Raw genomic sequence first — 19213 nt, forward strand, 5'->3', positions numbered from 1 at the left:
AAAATTATTATATTAACGTTTCGACGCCCAAGTCGGGTGTCGAAATATAATATAATATAAATATAAATCACAAGGAAATAGCTTGAGAACGACATTAAAATAAAGTAAGTACAACTTACCAAACTTAGTTTTCTCCTGGTCCTCTAAGTTTTCAAAATCAATGTTAAACTCCACTAAAACTTCACACGATGCATTCCTTGCCGCATTTCTGTCTTTATACACGTCCAAAGTTTTGTCCCACAACACTGGTCCACTTGCTACTAGTGCAATTAAAAATTCCCCATCTATATTGTCTGCCATTATGTATGTACGTGCCACTGTATGGAAGTATGGAAGCACTAATTTATGCCCATGGTTCACTGATAGCACGGCACGACACGACCGTTGTCCATTGCAGTGACATTGGACGACAGGCGGGGAGCAACAGGAAGACAGTTAGTCGTGGTCGTCCTGTGTGAAAGGGTCCGTACATTGCTGTATTGGACTAATGGAATGTACGACTGACTGTCGTTACGACCGTTTGTCGTGACGACCGAAGTCGTAAATTATGAAATAGGCCTAAGACAGTAATATTTTTAAACAAAAGATTCTCAGAACAAAACGGAACACCAAAAGTTCTATTACTATTTTGTATACTTATCTGAAAAAAAAATACAATTACTAAATTGGATAACAAAGGAATAACAAAAGTAGTATAATGAATAACGCTACTGTACTAAAATCGCAATAAAGATGCACTAGAAATAAACAAACCAACGATACGTTAAATGTTACGAGGAGCACTCCCAAAATATGATTTACAATGTATATTATACATTGTAAATTCCAAATCATAAATTTACAAATTTTATACATTGTAAACCTCAGGTTCCGAATTCCAGTACAACTCCAGTTCCGAGTTCAAGTACAAGCTTCCCAATGAGTTTTCAGTTTTCTCGGCGGAGTCATTGGCCATTCTCGAAGCGTTGAAATATGTCAAAAACTCTATTAAAAAAACGTTAATCCTTTCAGACTGCCTTTCAGTTCTACAGAACATAAAAAATACTTTTTTGTCCAAAGCATTTAGCTGATTTTGGATTCAATATAACATTTATTTGGGTTAAGGCACATATTGGACTCAAAGACAATGAATATGTAGACTATTTAGCTAAGACCAGTGTAACATCAGCTTCTTTATTGTCTTATCATTTATGTGTATCAGATGCCATTACAATTTTTAAAAGAAACCAGCTATCGATATGGCAACATCAATGGAATATTTACTGCTTTACAAACTATACTAGATACACCACTATACAACAATTTATTCCACAAACTACTTAGTTTAACTTTTTTAAGACTCCACGTTAATATATTACCACCACAAATCGAGTATGCTTTGGACATGCGTGCTATCCAAGTCATTTATTTAAAATAAACGTGATTGAAGACGATAATTGCAAACATTGCGGAAAACTGGGTGATCTTGATCATATCTTTTTTGAATGTACTTTTTTTGAAGTTTCATCAGCATTCAAACTCCCTCTATCAAAATTTAATCAAAATTAATATGTATCCACCATTCAATATCCAATCTCTGCTGGCTACAGGCTCGCAACAAGTATACACCATCATTATAAATTTCTTGTCAGACACATGCACGGTTCTATAAGATTTGTACGCGCACGCGGGTATGGAATATTTCATACTCTTGTAGAAATTTAGATTTGCATCCTTTATTTACTCTAAATGTTATAACACCTTATCCTTGGTCCAGTATTGTTTGTCTACTAAAATTGTCTTGATGGGCCCCTAGGCGAGAAGCAAGTGACCCTGTATTTTCCTAGTCGTATTTTCTTTTATTAATTATCCGTTGATTTCGTATTAGGGATAGGATCGACTGAGAAATCTGTTGCAACTGGCTGAATGACTAATGTCTATGCCATAAAAAAACATTGTAAATTATGATTCGGGAATGCTCCTCGTAACATTCAACGTGTCTTGGTTTGTTTATTCCTAGTGCATCTTTATTGTGATATTAGTTATAGGTCAGTCAAAAAATACTGAAATACTTGTCTCCTAAGAAAAAGAGGACACACCTAGAAGAATCTTACATTGAGTTCTTAGGAAAATGATAAAAACACGATATGACGATTAGGAATTGAAAAAAAGGAAAACAACTGCAAATTGATACCTCAATTTTTTTAACACATTATCTTTAGGTATGTATTTTTTTATAAAGTCTATAGAATTATTGTTGCACAGCTATTTTTAGTTGATACTATTTGCAAAATGTTAATCGGTCATCTCCACTTTGGTCATCCATCAACATCCCGAATAAGGTTTAAGTATTAAGTAACCATACTACTACATATTTAGTAAGAAATATTAATATATTAGCAGAAAAATTGTATATCTACATTATTCTATTAACGTTTGTTTTACATTATCTTAGAAAACATCTCCCACAGCCGTTTCGCTACATTGTCCTTCACTAGGATGTTATTTTTTATGTCTATAACAATGTATATTTTATTTTTATTACGGTTTTAATGGTATTAAAATTAAGAAAACAAGACATATATGACAAGAATTCTTACACTTAATTTCTTAGAATTATAAATTATTAGAATTAATGTTTAAGCAACAACGTGATATTTTTTTAATCCAAAATTTTACTGAAATACGACTTTATTTTTGCTATGCTATCGTATCGTCTGCATATGCTAGTATTTGTACACTTCTATTAATAATAGTCCTCTTGTTGTTATTCTAGATTCTCTAATAGCTTTCTGTAGGGCAATGTTGAATAGAAGGCAGGACAGACTATCTCCCTGTCGGAGTCCTGTGTCTGGAAAATTCTTGATACTCCGTTCTGCACTCTAACCTTACACTCGACTGTTGAGAGCGTTGCTTTCACTAATTTCACTAAGTGTATTGAAAGTGTATTGAAAACATGCGCTGGGGTCCAAATTTACCCCCCTTGGTCATCCGAAGGTTAACCAAACGTTCAGCTTACCTATTACTAAAACTTTGTATATGAACCGCGCTTTTGTTTGTCTGCAGAAGACTACAGACAATAGCAAACAATAGTACCATGCACAGTTCTTAACTGTTGTATCACAATATTGTATCACAACTCACTTGTATCACATTTGTCCGTCTTTGTATCTAAATCGGTAAATATCAGCATACTATGGCCATTTCGAACTCGTTTGATCTCATCAGGCATGCCACTTAGGTTGAAAATTTGTGAAGACGTCTTGTAGGTATTCGTATTTGTGTTTGTACACATCTACGCATGCCTAATGCGACTAAACGAGCTCGAAAATCAGGGGCGTCATTTGATAGGGTCAGGGGGGGAATTTGCCCCCCCTCACCCTGAAAATGACTGAAATTTACAAAAAATAGATCAATTTTGTATTATGTTTGCATATATAATGTATTGTATATAAAATGTTTGCCCTCCCCTAGCAAAATTTCAAATGACGCTCCTGTCGAAAATGGTCATAGTATTGAAAGATATTGAATTCTACCATGGCTTTTTATAGTGCGTTTTTGTCTACACTTTCATAGGCACATCTAAAATCACAAACAAGTTGTGAGTATCTCTTCCATAATTATATGGGTTTTCAAAATATTGCCTTATAAAGAATATTTGATGTATATTTGACTTTTCTTTGCGAAACCCACACTGTTATTTGCCTATTAGATTTTCACAATATTCCGATAGTTGACCGTAAAGAATGTAGGCCAATATTTTGTTGGTCATGTTTAGGAGGGTACTGCCTCTGTGGTTATCACAAACTGTTTGTGAATATAACTGTTCTCCTTTCTTGTGAATATGTACCGGGTGTCCCAATAAAAATGGCTCTCGACCATATCTCAGGAACCGTTTATAGTACAACAGCTTTGAGAAAAAAATATTTATAACAAAAGTTGCCTCAGGAAAAGCCTGGAAATTATTTTCATAATTGTAGGTCCACCGCTAGAGGGCGTAATTGAATATCAAAAATTAAAAATCAAAATTTTACAAAATTTACCTAATGAAAGGGCACTGGAAATCCAATCATCGTATTCTTCATAAAATTTTGCGCATATTTGATTTCACAAAATTAAGTCTACCTTTGCAAATAAGAGGTGGGGGTGAGTGGGAACCTTCTTATGAAAAAACGGCTGTAAGTCCGGTTCTGCTAAATCGAATTTTGCGTACTTGCTCTTGTTGAAAACAGCTCTTTTCGTTAATATAAGAGTCTTATTTTCAAAATAGCCTAATAAGTAATATGCCAGCTAGTAGGCGTTATTTAATTATTTTCGGAAATCTAGTTTTCTTTGGAGAATATTAAATACAAGTATGCATTTTTAATCCTGTATTACAAAATTAGACCAAATTAGCAACATAATAACGAAAACCGCATGTCGATACCTTTTTTCCATCTCGAGATATCTTAAGAAACGTGTAAATTTTAAACACCTGTTGTTAATGTCACCGGTAAACGAAGTTAAGGAAAAGTTGTGTGCTATGGAAAAAACAAAGAAACATTTTCCAGATGTAAACGTATATAATTAATTAAAACAACAATAAGACAAACAACATTATAAAATATAACAAAGAAATAAAAGCAACTACTTACTTAGTGACGACCTAACCGTTCACATTGTTGCCCATCATTTTCGATAAAAGCATTTACTCTTTCAAGAGTAGATTGAACAGCAGTCTCAATTTCTGCCTTCGCAATACTTTGAATGGCGTTTCGTATTCTCTAGATTCTAGATCATGTTTTCTCGAGTATGGGGCCTAGCGGCAAAAACAGAGTCTTTGATACGTCCCCATAAATAAAAGTGTAAAACAGTTAAATCTGTTGCTATTCAATCTACTCTTGAAAGAGTAAATGCTTGAATCGAAAATGTTTTGCAACAATTTGAACATTTAGGCAGTCACTAAGACTAAGTAAGTAGTTGCTTTTATTTCTTTGTTATATTTTATAGTGTTGTTTGTCTCATTATTGTTTTAATTAATTATACAGTGATGATAATTATAACCGGCAAAATAGCACAAAAGATGGAAAACTTATTAGTTTGTGATATAAAAAGAAATGAAACTAGTCGAGCTGGGAAATTTAGGGATATTGACTTATAAATTTACATTACATTGATTGTTTCCCACCTTTAGACGTATCGGACGAATTTGGCAACTACTACCGTCACAGTGACAGTTTTAGTTGACATACTCCTCTGATACGTGTAAAGGAGGGAAACAATCAATATAATGTAAATTTATAAGTTAATATCGCTAAATTTCCCTGCTCGACTAGTTTCATTTCTTTTTATCTCACAACTTAATAGGTTTTCCATCTTTTGTGCTATTTTGCCGGTTATTAGCACTCATCACTGTATACGCTTACATCTAGAAAATGTTTATTTGTTTTTTACATAGCACACTACTTTTCCTTAACCTCGTTTACCGGTGACAGTAACAGTTATGTATAAAATTTACACATTTCTTAAGATATCTCGAGATAGAAAAAAGGTATCAACATGCGGTTTTCGGTATTATGTTGCTAATTTGGTATAATTTTGTAATACAGGATTAAAAATGAATACTTGTATTTAATATTTTCCAAAGAAAACTAGATTTCTGAAAATAATTAAATAACGCCTCCTAGCTCGCATATTACTTATTAGGCTATTTCGAAAATAAGACACTTACATTGACGACAAAGAGCTGTTTTCAACAAGACCAAGTATGCAAAATTCTATTTAGCAGAACCGGACTTACAGCCATTTTTTCATAAGAAGGTTCCCACTCACCCCCACCTCTTATTTGCAAAGGTATAGACTTAAACTTGTGAAACCAAATATGCGCAAAATTTTATGGGGAATACGATGATTGGACTTCCAGTGCCGTTTCATTAGGTAAATTTTGTAAAATTTTGATTTTTTAATTTATGATATTGAATTACGCCCTCTAGCGGTGGACCAACAATTATGAAAATAATTTCCAGGCCTTTCCCGAGGCAACATTTGTTATAAATATTTTTTTCTTAAAGTTGTACTTTAAACGGTTCCTGAGATATGGCCGAGAGCCATTCTTATTGGGACACCCGGTACAATTATACCTACGTTCCAGTCTTTTGGTAGTTTTACCTGCTTCAAAATCAGTTCTACTAGCCTACTTATATGTACTACAAGCCAGATTTTTTGCGTCATGATTTAAAAGTTCATAAAAAATGCCATCTGCTCCAGGAGCTTTGTTTGCTTTCAATTTTTGTGGGTTGGGTATGATGAATTCTTCTTCTGTTGGGGTGCAATCTTCCTGTCTTTCGTCATCCAAGCCTTCGACCTGGATTTCTGCTTCTTGCAACTTCATCTCCTTAGTCTACTAATTTAGTCTACCCTAAAAATTTTCTGCCCATCTTTCTAGTATCTAGTCCTTCTTCTTCTTCTTGTAGTGCCTATCCATTTCAGATGTTGGCGACCATCATGGCAATTTGTACTTTGCACACTGCTGCTCTGAAAAGATTTGTAGTGGTTGTGTTGAACCACGTACGTAGATTTTTCAGCCACGAAATCCTTCGCCTTCCTGGTCCTCGCTTTCCAGCAGTCCATTTCTTTCACTGTTCCTCATGATGTGACCGAGGTATTCGATTTTGGCTGTTTTTATTCTCATTAACAGCTCTTTTTCTTTTTGCATTCTTAGCAAAACACCCTCATTAGTAATGTGGTCGGTATAAGATATCTTCAGGATTCGACGATAAAGCCACATCTCAAAAGCCTCAATTTTCTTGCAGGTGGCGTCTGTGAGAGTCCACGACTCAACTCCGTACAACAGTATAGGAAAGATATAACATCGTAGTAATCTGACTTTTATGGGTATCGACAAATCATGACATTTGAACAACTTTGCCATTTTTTGAAATGCAGATCTTGCTTTCTCTATCCTACATTTGATTTCTATAGAATGGTCCCAATTTTCATTGACGTTCGTATCAAGGTAGGTATATGTTTTTACTCTTTCTATTTGTTGACCATTCACACTGATCCGTCCAAATTGCTGTTTGTTCTTAGAGATAATCATACATTTTGTTTTCTTAGTGTTTAGTGAAAGTCCGTATCTCTGACTGACCTCCGCGATTCTGTTCATTAACTCCTGCAGGGCTTCAGAACTGTCAGCGAATACCACAGTGTCATCTGCGTGTCTTATGTTATTGATACATTCTCCGTTAATTCGAATTCCGGCCTCAACATCATCCACTGCTTCTTGAAAGATTTCCTCAGAGTAGATGTTAAACAGCAGTGGGGATAGTATACATCCCTGACGGACCCCACGTTTGATTTTGATATCGTCGGATTCTCCTGCCTCTGTCCGGATAGAGGATGTTTGATTCCAGTACAGATTGCTGATAATCCTTAAATCACAGGTGTTAATTCCAATATTGGTTATTATCTCCATCAGCTTGTCGTGCTTTACTGTATCGAACGCTTTATGGTAATCAATGAAACATGCATAAATATCGCAATTTACGTCTCTACATCGTTGAAATAGCACTTGTATACTAAATAGAGCCTCTCTTGTACACACTGCATTTCGAAAACCAAACTGTGTTCGGCTGATTTTTCTGATCTAGTCCTGATCACCAATAATTTCTCTCCTGTTCTTTTTCTGACTATTGATAGACTAGGTTTGAATTTCTTGCAGGTCTGGTTAATCATCTCATAGAATTTTCTCAGTTCCATTTGTGTGTTATCAATTTTAGTGTTTCCATAAGCAATTTGTTGCTTAGAAAACTGTAAAAAACCTAAGAATTTTTAATTTTCAATAAATGTTAATAACTATTGTAAAAATCAACCTAAAAACTTGATAATTCTTGAAAAGGCGGGTCTTATAGTGTAAAAAATTGTGGCTCAAAGTTGTTTGGGGTAAACAGTTTTAAACTGATGAATCGCTTTGAAACTTTAAAACCAAATTTTTATCACTATAAGACTTAACTTTCCACGGATCCATCTCAAGGTTGTAGGTTCATTTTGACAATATTTGGAGGTATTGTTTATTGAGGTCAATAAATTCAAAAAACTTGTCAGGTACCTGGCCTAGTTGAAGTCCCTAACGGGGTACTTTCTTACCTTATTTCTTTGTACTCTGGGCTAATTAGCAAAATTCATGAAAAAGTTATTTACCAGCAATTTTATTGCTGGAATCGAATTATAAGATCCTATATATTAATAATATAGGTATGCAAAGTCCGCAGATAGTGTGCTACTTTTTTTATAAACAAAATGGCGCCGACAAATCGTATTTTTTTCAATTATTGCTCTATAACTCCAAAGATTTTAACATTACAACAAAAGCACCCAAATAAAAATTCACCGCAATTAAATTCTGCATAGAGATATGTTTTTCCCGATTTGCTCCGACGAAAATTTTCCTCGGAAAATGCGGATTTTCCCAACAAAAACTCTAATTTTCAAATAAAGTTCTAGGTAAGTAATTATTAATCAATAATTAAATAACTTAGTGACATCAAAGCTTTCTTAATATAGATTGTAATTCCAGAAGCCGGTGAAAATTAAACGAATATTTTAGCAACAATTTAATTAACAATTTACGATCGCCATAATAACCAAAATAATCATGATACATTGATCAAACTTATAAAGATTATAAAGATGAGATGTTTATTTAATATTTTATCGACAAAATATAAATTTTTCGTTTTTTTGCATAATTATTAAATTTTGAAAAAAAAATAGTTATAATACGCTGGTCTAATTAGTAAAGTACAAAGAAAGGTTATTTACCAGCAATTTCATTGCTGAAATCGAATATTATGATACTATATATTAATAATATAGGTATGCAAAGTCCGCAGATAGTGTGCTACTTTTTTTTTATTAAAAAAATGGCGCCCCCAAATCGTGTTTTTTTCAATTATTGGTCTATAACTCCGAAGATTTTAAATTTACTCCAAAAACGCTCAAACAAAAATTCACCCCAATTTAATTCTACATACAGGCCTGTTTTTCCCGATTTGCTCCGACGAAAATTTTCCTCGGAAAATGTGGGTTTTCCCAACAAAATCTCGAATTTTCAAATAAATTTTTTTTGCAAGTAATTATTTATGAATAATTAAATAACTTGGTGAATTAAAAGCTTTCTTGGTATAGATTATAATTGCACAAGCCGGTGAAAATTAAACGAATATTTTAGCAACAATTCAATTGTTAATTAACAATTTACAGTCGCAATAAAAACCAAAATAATCATGAGACATTGATCAAACTTAGAAAGATTATAAAGATGTGATGCCTATTTAATATTTTGTCGACAAAATATAAATTTTTAATTGTTTTGCATAATCTTTAAATGTTTAAAAAAATAGTTATAAACAAGTTAACATTTCTCAGAAATTGTTTATTATATTCTAATTTTAAAAAATACTTAAAATGCGTATTTCAAAGTCTTGAAAATGAATGCTTCAAAAAAATTTTCCAACCATTTGCAAAAAAGTTATGAAACAGCAAAGTTAATATACGATTTCTCCGTTGTTTATAATTTGTTTAAATTGTTTCAAAGCTTAAAAGTGAGTCTGTAGTACAATCTAATTACTCACAAAGAATATCAAATATTAGTTTAATGGTTCTATTTTAATCAAAGATTAAAAATACTTTTTTTTTGTAATTTTTAGCGCGGAAGTAGGCTTGATACAGAGCCGGAGATGTTCACTCGAAGCGACTGACACGCTTTAAACTCGCGCGAGTTGTGTATGTGGACGGGTATAATACATAATACATAGCTACGGTACTGTATTAGTATACTTTCGCGCGTGTAAATTACAAAAAAAAAATATTTATAATCTTTAATTAAAATATAAAAATTAAACTAATAATCGATATTTTTTGTAAGTAATTAGCTTGTACTTTAAACTCACTTTTACGCTTTGAAAGAATTAAAAAAAATTATAAACAACGCAGTATCGTATGTTTACTTTGCTGTTTCATAACTTTTTTGTAAATTGTTGTAAAAAAGTTTTAAAACATTCATTTTCAAGATATTTGAAATACGCATTTTAACTATTTTTTAAAATTAGAATATAATAAAAACTTTCTGATAAACGTTAATTTGTTTATAACTATTTTTTTTAAACATTTAAAGATAATGCAAAAAAAATAAAAAAATTATATTTTGTCGACAAAATGTTAAATAGGCATCTCATCTTTATCAGATTTCAAAGTTTGATCAGTGTATCATAATTATTTTGGTTATTATTGCGACCGTATATTATTAATTAACAATTGAATTGTTGCTAAAATATTCGTTCAATTTTCACCAGCTTCTGGAACTATAATCCTAACCAAGAAGGCTTTTAAGTCACCAAATTATTTAATTATTGGTAGATAATTACTTATCTAAAACTTTATTTGAAAATTAAAGATTTTGTTGGGAAAACCCGGATTTTCCGAGGAAAATTTTCGTCGGAGCAGATCGGAAAAAACATATCTCTATGCAGAATTTAATTGCGGTGAATTTTTATTTGAGTGTTTTAGTTGTAAAATTAAAATCTTCGGAGTTATAGAGCAATAATTGAAAAAAACACGATTTTCGGTCGCCATTTTGTTTATAAAAAAAGTAGCACACTATCTGCGGACTTTGCATACCTATATTATTAATATATATAATCATAAGCTTCGATTCCAGCAGTACAATTGCTGGTAAATAACTTTTCCCAAAAATGGCCTATTCTCCGATAAAATCAGCCCAGACTATTGGACAATTTTACTATTCCTTTACAATGCCCAGCCTAAGTTCCTGAAACGTTTCGTACAACTTATTACCTGTTTTACACTTTATTTTATTTTATTTACAGAGCTCCATGGAAACTGATCGTGAAACAGACCGATGCATTGGTTCGCCCGTCCCAGACCGTCCCTCAAGCACCCAAAGCAGCAGATCCTCGACCCCCTTTGCTTTACCTTTTCCCACTCTACCAACTTCCTTTCTGGAGGTTGGTTTAATGCACAGCGCGCTCTTAGGAGAAGAGATGTTTCGTTGTTCGTCATGTATGGCCGCATTTCCGTCTTTATGGTTGCTGGAACAGCATACAGCATTGCAGCACATTGGATCTATTAGCTCGTTAGAGAAGCCTTTCGTTTGTGAACAATGTGGACAAAGTTACAGGTAATATAAATATAACTCACCCATCATGACTCACCATATAATACAAGCTCAAAAACTTGATGAAGTCTTCTTTATTTAAAAAAACTCAAACATGAAGTAAAACCACTTCTATGTAAAAGGTATATTTAATAAAATTTTAAAAATCCCAATGGATTAAATAAAATAGGTTCATTCAGAACGTTTTCGGACCTATCAGTCCATCATCAGTGAATTAATATATACTTGCTAACTAGCCCCAGAACCAAACAATGGTTGTACTTATAATTCAATCTACATTATAGTATTGTGAAATTGGAAAGTCTAAACGCCGATGTTAACAGAATACCTCCGGGAACATGGTGAGACTAAACGAGAACCCTAACAACCATCTTGGGCCAACGAGGTCTGCCAAGTGGAGGTATTCTGTTACCGGAGGTATTCTGTTAACATCGGCGTTTAGACTTTCCAATTTCACAATACTATAATGTAGATTGAATTATAAGTACAATCATTGTTTGGTTCTGGGGCTAGTTAGCAAGTATATATGAATTCACTGATGATGGACTGGTAGGTCCGAAAACGTTCTGAATGAACCTATTTTATTTAATCCATTGGGATTTTTAAAATTTTATTAAATATACCTTTTACATAGAAGTGGTTTTACTTCATGTTAGAGTTTTTTAACTACATATATGGTATACAGCCAACCCAGGGCTGGATACCCCTTTTAGAGTTATTCTTTATTTCTTATACTTTCGTCTAATCTTTCTCATATTTTTAATAAAAATGATCCACAAATTCATCTGAAATCTTAACGTTATGGTTTCTCCTAGTAAATTAATATATTTATGCAAAAAATCAAAAACTGGTTTATTCTAGTATTATAACATTCTGGTATAATATTCTGGTACTTTTTGTCTTATAAGTGTTATCTTAGTTATGATGATCTAGTACGTGTTACAAATGTTCTGATAAATGGCACTCTAGTGCTAGAGTATGAGGTGTAAAGATTTGGTGCGACTCTATAATAGTTTAGGGTAGGATAAGTCTCTAGGCAATTACCGACCTTGAATTAGGGTTATCTTAGTTATGATGATCTAGTACGTGTTACAAATGTTCTGATAAATGGCACTCTAGTGCTAGAGTATGTGGAGTAAATATTTGGGGCCACTCTATAATAGTTTAGAGTAGGATCAGTCTCTATGGAATTACTGACCTTGAATTAGGGGATCTATCTCAACTAAACCCTCTAATAATCAGGAGATGTGTACAGATTGTAACGAAAATTGCTAGAAGAATATAAAGTTCTTGAACTCCTAATAGATGTAGTAGATCTTCGTTTGTGATCTGATGTTGTTAGGCTAGAATTAGTTACGAACACTTCTTTGTAGACATTTGTTAACAAAGACCTCCAGTTTGTCTGTAAGTGTTTTTGTCACTTTCCAGGTTTCACATCCGTAGAATAGAACATTAATTACATTTGACTGGAATATTCGGATCTGTGTCCATGTAGTAAACTCGCCAGACCTCCAAACAGGGTTGACCATGCTGAATGTTTGTTGAGCTTTTCGTATCCTCATACAAATATCGTCTTCTGTACCTCCGTTTTATGTTATGACACTTCCAAAATATGTACGTAAAGTTTTCAACATTTTCAATATGCATATGCATGTTGTCTATAGTATAGCGCAGCGTTTCCCAACCGGTGGGTCGCGACCCACTAGTGGGTCGCGGACAGATTTCAGGTGGGTCGCGGCCGCGGCGTGACTCTTACAGTAGCTGAGTGGCGTTCATAGTACATAGTAGCGTATCATCATGGGTGAGGGATGGGTCGCGAATATGAAAAAATATCAGAAGGTGGGTCGCCAGACATAAAAGGTTGGGAACCACTGGTATAGCGTGTTGTTCCTTACATTTATTCTCATAGATTTAGTTTTACTAATATTCATTTTCAAACCTATTTTATTGGATTCTGTGGAAAGTGTTTCGAATTGATCAGCCAAATCTTGGAACCTTTGTCCTAATAGGCAGATATCGTCGGCGTATTCTAGATCGCTTACGTGGTTAACGTCCATTGTATTCGCCTCAGTATACAGTGACTAAAGAGGTAGCACAAACAAGAATAAAAAAGGAAAACTACATATCCCAGGAAACAAAAAACCTCATGAACAAAAGAAAAACATTAATAGAACAAGATGAGAGAAACACAGTAGATTACAAAGAGGTAAACAAAGCTATCAGAAGGAATATCAAGGAAAGTCAAAGGAGAGTACAGGAAGAAAAAATAGAAAACATTATTGAACAAAATAAAAATATGAAGTGCTTAAAACCACAGCTTGTAACCATACAGATTAATAGTATAAAGAACGAAGAAGTTATAGAGACCAATAATATAGAAGAAATTATACAGATAACACAATAATATTATAAAAACCTCTACAATACAAAACAGAAACCAACACAAAAAATCCTCAAGCAACTACAAATAAAAATAAAAAATAATTCCGACTTACAACCAGAAATCAGTAAGAATGAGATACAAAGAGCACTCAAGATGTAGAATAATAAATCGCCAGGAAAAGACGGAATAACTGTAGAAATGCTAAAAAATGGTGGGAAAACAACTAGAGAAGTTTTGTACATACTTATGAATAAAATATTAATGACAAAACAAATACCCAACACTTGGAACCAAGCAGTAACATTGTTCCAGCAAGACCTAGACATGACTATTCCACCAGAAATTCTACCTTTGACATCTATTTACCGATCCCGTCCAGTGAGTTAGTAAAGAAATCTATATTATATTCTGCAAAAAAACTTTACAACCATCTCCCTCTACAACTTAAATCTGCAACATCTTTCCCCAAGTTCCGTAAAATGACTATTTATCTGAAAGACCATATTATTCAACAGCAGAGTTTCTTAACCAATAACTAAGAAAGTACAGTATTCTTATTTATAAGTATAATCTTAATCTATATTTGAGTGTCATATGCAGCAGCTTAACTTAACTTATGAAATTTCTTAAGGTAGAATATGCAATTTGCAATTTTTTTTTTAAATTTTGCAATAGATTGTTACTGTTTTTTTGTTTCTCTTCATTATTTTTATTTATATAGACGATTTATATCATTTTAGTAAATTGTATTTGTTATTTGTTATTGCTCTTATTTATGATTCTTGTAAGCTTTGTCTATAAAATTGTTAAATTTTTCATGACAATAAAGCATATTTCTATTCTATTCTATTTTGTTACTATTTAATAAATAAATAAATAAATAAATAGTTTATTTACGGCCAAAATACCATTTACAAAAATACCACATATCACAATAGATATAGGTAGTATCACAATCATAAATACATATTAAAATATAGAACAATATCACTATATAAAGATTGAAAAATCGAAAATATATACATATATATACATACATACATATATACACGTATACACACATATATACACACATATATTAAATACAATTTAGCATTTTTTTCTTCAATCTTTTCTTAAAACTAGGCAATGAACAGTCAAAAAAGTCAATATCGATATTATTGGCCCCCTTAGACATTCTTCCAATTGCTTTGTTCTGTGCATAATTGGTGCAATGAAAGTCTACAAAAAATAGTTCTTTACTACGAGTATTACATTGAGGAACTCTATATTTTATCTTCTCAAGAAGTGTTGAGCAATCAACCAATCCATTAGCAATCTTATATAAGAAAACTAAATCAAGAAATGATCTTCTATTTTCCAGTGATGATAAATCTAATAAGTTGAGAATTTCACTATAATTGATGTTTTCAGATGGTATATTTAGTTTATATGCAATGAATCTTAGAAATTTTTTTTGGACTTTCTCTATATTATCGATGTGGCATCTGTAGTAGGGTGTCCATATGCAGCTTGAATATTCTAATATTGATCTAACTAATGCACAATAGACAGATTTAAGACAATTTATATTATTAAAATCAGAAAGACTACGTTTTACAAAACCAAGCATCTTCAAAGCTCTATTAACAACAAACTCAAAGTGCTTAGTAAAACTCAAAGATGAGTCAAAAATAATGCCTAAATCTTTAATGGATGTTAAAATTTCTAAGTTTCTGTTGTCAATTGAATAGTTAAAGAGTGTAGGTTGTAAGATTCTGTGATATCTCATTATTTTACATTTATCAATATTTAAACTCAGTTTATTGTCACAACACCACCTGAAAAAACTATCAAGATTCTCTTGTATTAGAAGACAGTCATTTATATCTTTAACTACCCTAAATATCTTTAAATCATCAGCATACAGTAATATTTTACAATCGGAAAAACAGTTTAAAACATCGTTGACAAAACAATTAAAAAGCATTGGAGAGAGATGACTTCCTTGAGGAACTCCTGATAAGACTTTAATTTCTGATGATAAGCAATCATGAATTTTGACAAATTGTCTTCTATTTGTTAAGTAACTTTCAAGCCATGATAATAATGATCCATGAATTCCTAATGCAGATAATTTTTTAACTAATATATCCTTATTCACTCTGTCAAATGCCTTGGAGAAATCGGTGTAGATCACATCAACCTGCCACCGGTTCTCCAAGGCCTCTAAAATGAATTCCTCCAATACAAGTAGGTTTGTAGATGTAGATCTACCTGACATAAAACCATGTTGTTCATTTATTAGTATGGATTTTATTTTTGGATATAATTTTTCAGTTATCAACATTTCAAAGATTTTAGCAAAAATAGAGATTTTTGAAACTGCTCTGTAGTTCTCAATAGATTTCTTATCGTTATTTTTGTGTATCGGGGTAACATAACTATCTTTCCATTTATCAGGAAAAACACCTTGAGACAACGACAAATTAAAAACTTTACATAAAACCTGAGAAAGGATGAATCTACAATTATAAACAAATATGGGTGAAATATTATCAGGGCCGCATTTTAGATTAAGGTTTATTTTTTCTATGCTATTATATACATCTACTTCACTAATATCACAACTATTAATATCGACATAATTATTATATAGAAATGATTTTGCTGTATCTAAACTAGAATTCGAAATTGTATATGCAGAGGCAAAAAAACTTCCAAAATAGTTACAAATTTGTTGAGGATCATCCGTTGAAATATCGCCATAATTCATAGTACTAGGTAATTCATAATGATTCCGTTTACTATTTACAAATTTCCAAAATTCCTTTTTATTTGACACAATCCCTTCTAGATCCCTAACATATACATTATAGCTATTTACTGATTGAGTTTTACATTCTTTTCTAAGATTTGAAAAATTTTATAATCTTCAGGTAATTTTGTTAACTTATATTTTTTGTGAGCTTGTTTTTTAGAAAAAATAAGTTCTTTCAATTCGGGTGAGTACCATTTTGGAAATTTGCGGTTTTTACATCTATGTTTTGGTATAAAAACGTCTATAGCATAATGTAATATTTCATATAACATGTGTATAGCTTGATTAATATTATTACTCATAAAAATATCATCCCAATTAAAAGAACCTAAAAATTCATTCACTTGGATATAATTAGCATTTCTAAAATCAGTATAAACATAGTCAAATTTTAGCAAAGATATCTTATCAAGATTTAGATCAAAAATTAAGGCTGGATGATGTCTGTCACATTTAACAATTGGTACGGTCTTGGCTCGTGTTTTTATATTTTCAACATTTGTGAAAATCAAATCAAGGTAGTTACCGAGATAACTAGGTATAGTATTTACTTGAAAAAAATTTAAGTAAGCAAAAAGGTCAGATATGCATTCAACTTTATCCGTTAACATACCAATAGCTCTAGAACCAAATTCATCACTTTCCCATCTTATCTTTGATAGATTAAAGTCACCAGATAAAAATACTGACGAAAAATTCTGACTTGCCAATATTTCTTCCACTGATCTTGCATAGTCTTCATAAATTTCCAATGATGCATCTGGAGGAATGTAGACACACCCAAAAAGAATTATCTTAGAATAAAGGAGATAAAAAGGATCTAAAGAATTACAGACCCATAACTTTACTAAATGTGATGTACAAACTATTAACCAAGATATTAACAAACATATTAACAACTAAATTAGATGGATACCAGCCAAGAGAACAAGCCGGATTTAGAAAAAGCTTCAGTACAAGTGACCACCTTTTAACGATGAAGATATTAATCTAAAAAGCTAACGAATATCATATCCCGCTATACATGGCATTTATTGACTTCCAAAAAGCATTTGATAGTGTGGAATACTGGGCAGTAAAGAATTCCCTACAAAACAGTAGAATAGACTACAGATATGCCGACTTAATTACAAATATATATGATAAGGCAACAACAACTATTAAGCTAATGAAACAAACGGAGCCTATTAAAATAAACCGAGGAGTAAGACAAGGAGATACCATCTCGCCCAAGCTATTCAACCAAGCGCTAGAAGATGTGTTCAAACAACTACGCTGGGATGGCTTGGGTATAAACATAAACGGGCAATATCTGAATCACTTACGATACATGCTGATGATATTGTATTAATAACAGAAAGAAGTGAAGAATTACAAAGAATGATGGAAGAACTAGATAGAGAATTGACAAAGATAGGACTGAAGATGAATTACAGTAAAACAAAAACCATGACCAATCAACAAGAAGAACTAATAATTACAGTGGCACAAACAAGAATAGAAAAAGTAAAAGAGTATATATATCTAGGACAAATCACTAGATTAAATAAAGAAAATCAAACCGAAGAAATAAAGAGAAGAATATGATTGGCCTGGGCATCATTCGGAAAACTGTCTTATATTCTAAAGAACAGAAAATACCCGCAATACCTAAAAACAAGAGTATTCAATCAATGTATACTCCCTGTTCTAATATATGGCTCTCAGACATGGACGTTTACAAAAGAAAATATGGAAAAAGTAGCAAAGACAGAAAGATCCATGGAAAGACAAATGCTGAACATTAAACTATCAGACAGGAAAAGAAACGAATGGATCCGTAACAAAACAAAAGTGAAAGATGTCTCTACCCAAGTAGCAAAGCTTAAATGGAAGTTTGCCAGACACACCCTACGGCAGAAGGATGAAATGTGGACTAAGATGATTATACATTGGAGACCGTGGAACCACAAACGAAAAAGGGGAAAGCCAGAGATGCGATGGTCGGATGACCTGAAGAAACACACTGGGTCAAATTGGATGCAATTTGCCCAAGATAGAGAGGCATGGAAGAAGGAAGAGGAGGCCTATATCCAAGGATGGATGTTTAGGGCTGATTAGATAGATAAATACAGTGACTTTATAATGGAAATTACTTTATGCAGGATGTTTCTTAGCTCTAAAATTTTCCATCTAGCAGCATGAGATAAGCTGTAAAATGCACGTTCGAAATCAACAAAAATCATGTATAGGGGTGTGTTCCATTCAACCGATTGTTCCATTATTAGAAAAAGAAGAATATTGTATTCGAATTTCATGCTGATGCACGATAATGCGAATGCCGTCATAGTCATTACGATAAATTTTCATAATGTGCTCATAATAATAATAATAATTTTCATAATGTGCTTCATAAAAATGCTTTTTAATCATGCAAATTCAATGAAACAAGTACTTGTGTATTTCTTGAAGTTTACCCCATCGTACTTGTTACATCTGAACGCTTCCTGCTTATGACACACACCACACCTTGTCTGTTTTTCTTGATAAATGATGATATGGTCTAATCTATCGTACCTTGACTCAAAATGTGTAAGTTGACTTTTTTTGACGGTCCGCGTTTAGTAGTTTTCTTATACATTTCCAGTAATCCTGACGCTATGCATCTTCTGAAAGCTAGATGATCTATTTTCCCACCATTATTTTTATGCAATTGCCAGGCATTATGCTCTGCCATGTCAAGGCAATGCGAAAATAAACTAAAGTACCATGGCTGGCAGCATAAAGTACTGGCTTCCAGTCGGGAAAACTGGGATCAATATTTTGCTGTTTCCAGGAATACTCTCTTTTTTTCTTCGACTTGTCAGGTTATGGAGGGCTTACAACAAAGCGATACGCA

General features: G+C 32.6%; 1 protein-coding gene across 1 annotated transcript in view; it reads left to right on the top strand.

Annotated features, from left to right (window-relative positions):
- The window catches only part of LOC114337473 (zinc finger protein 358-like), a 307896-nt gene that overhangs the window by 275366 nt on the left and 13317 nt on the right, over positions 1 to 19213 (top strand). Inside the window, exon 6 of the mRNA XM_050651680.1 lies at positions 10845 to 11155. Within this exon, the coding sequence (XP_050507637.1) occupies positions 10845 to 11155 (311 nt within the window). The remainder of the gene's footprint in view (positions 1 to 10844; positions 11156 to 19213) is intronic.

This window comes from Diabrotica virgifera, chromosome 5 (genome assembly GCF_917563875.1).
Source record: "Diabrotica virgifera virgifera chromosome 5, PGI_DIABVI_V3a".
Classification (NCBI taxonomy): Eukaryota; Metazoa; Arthropoda; class Insecta; order Coleoptera; family Chrysomelidae; genus Diabrotica; species Diabrotica virgifera.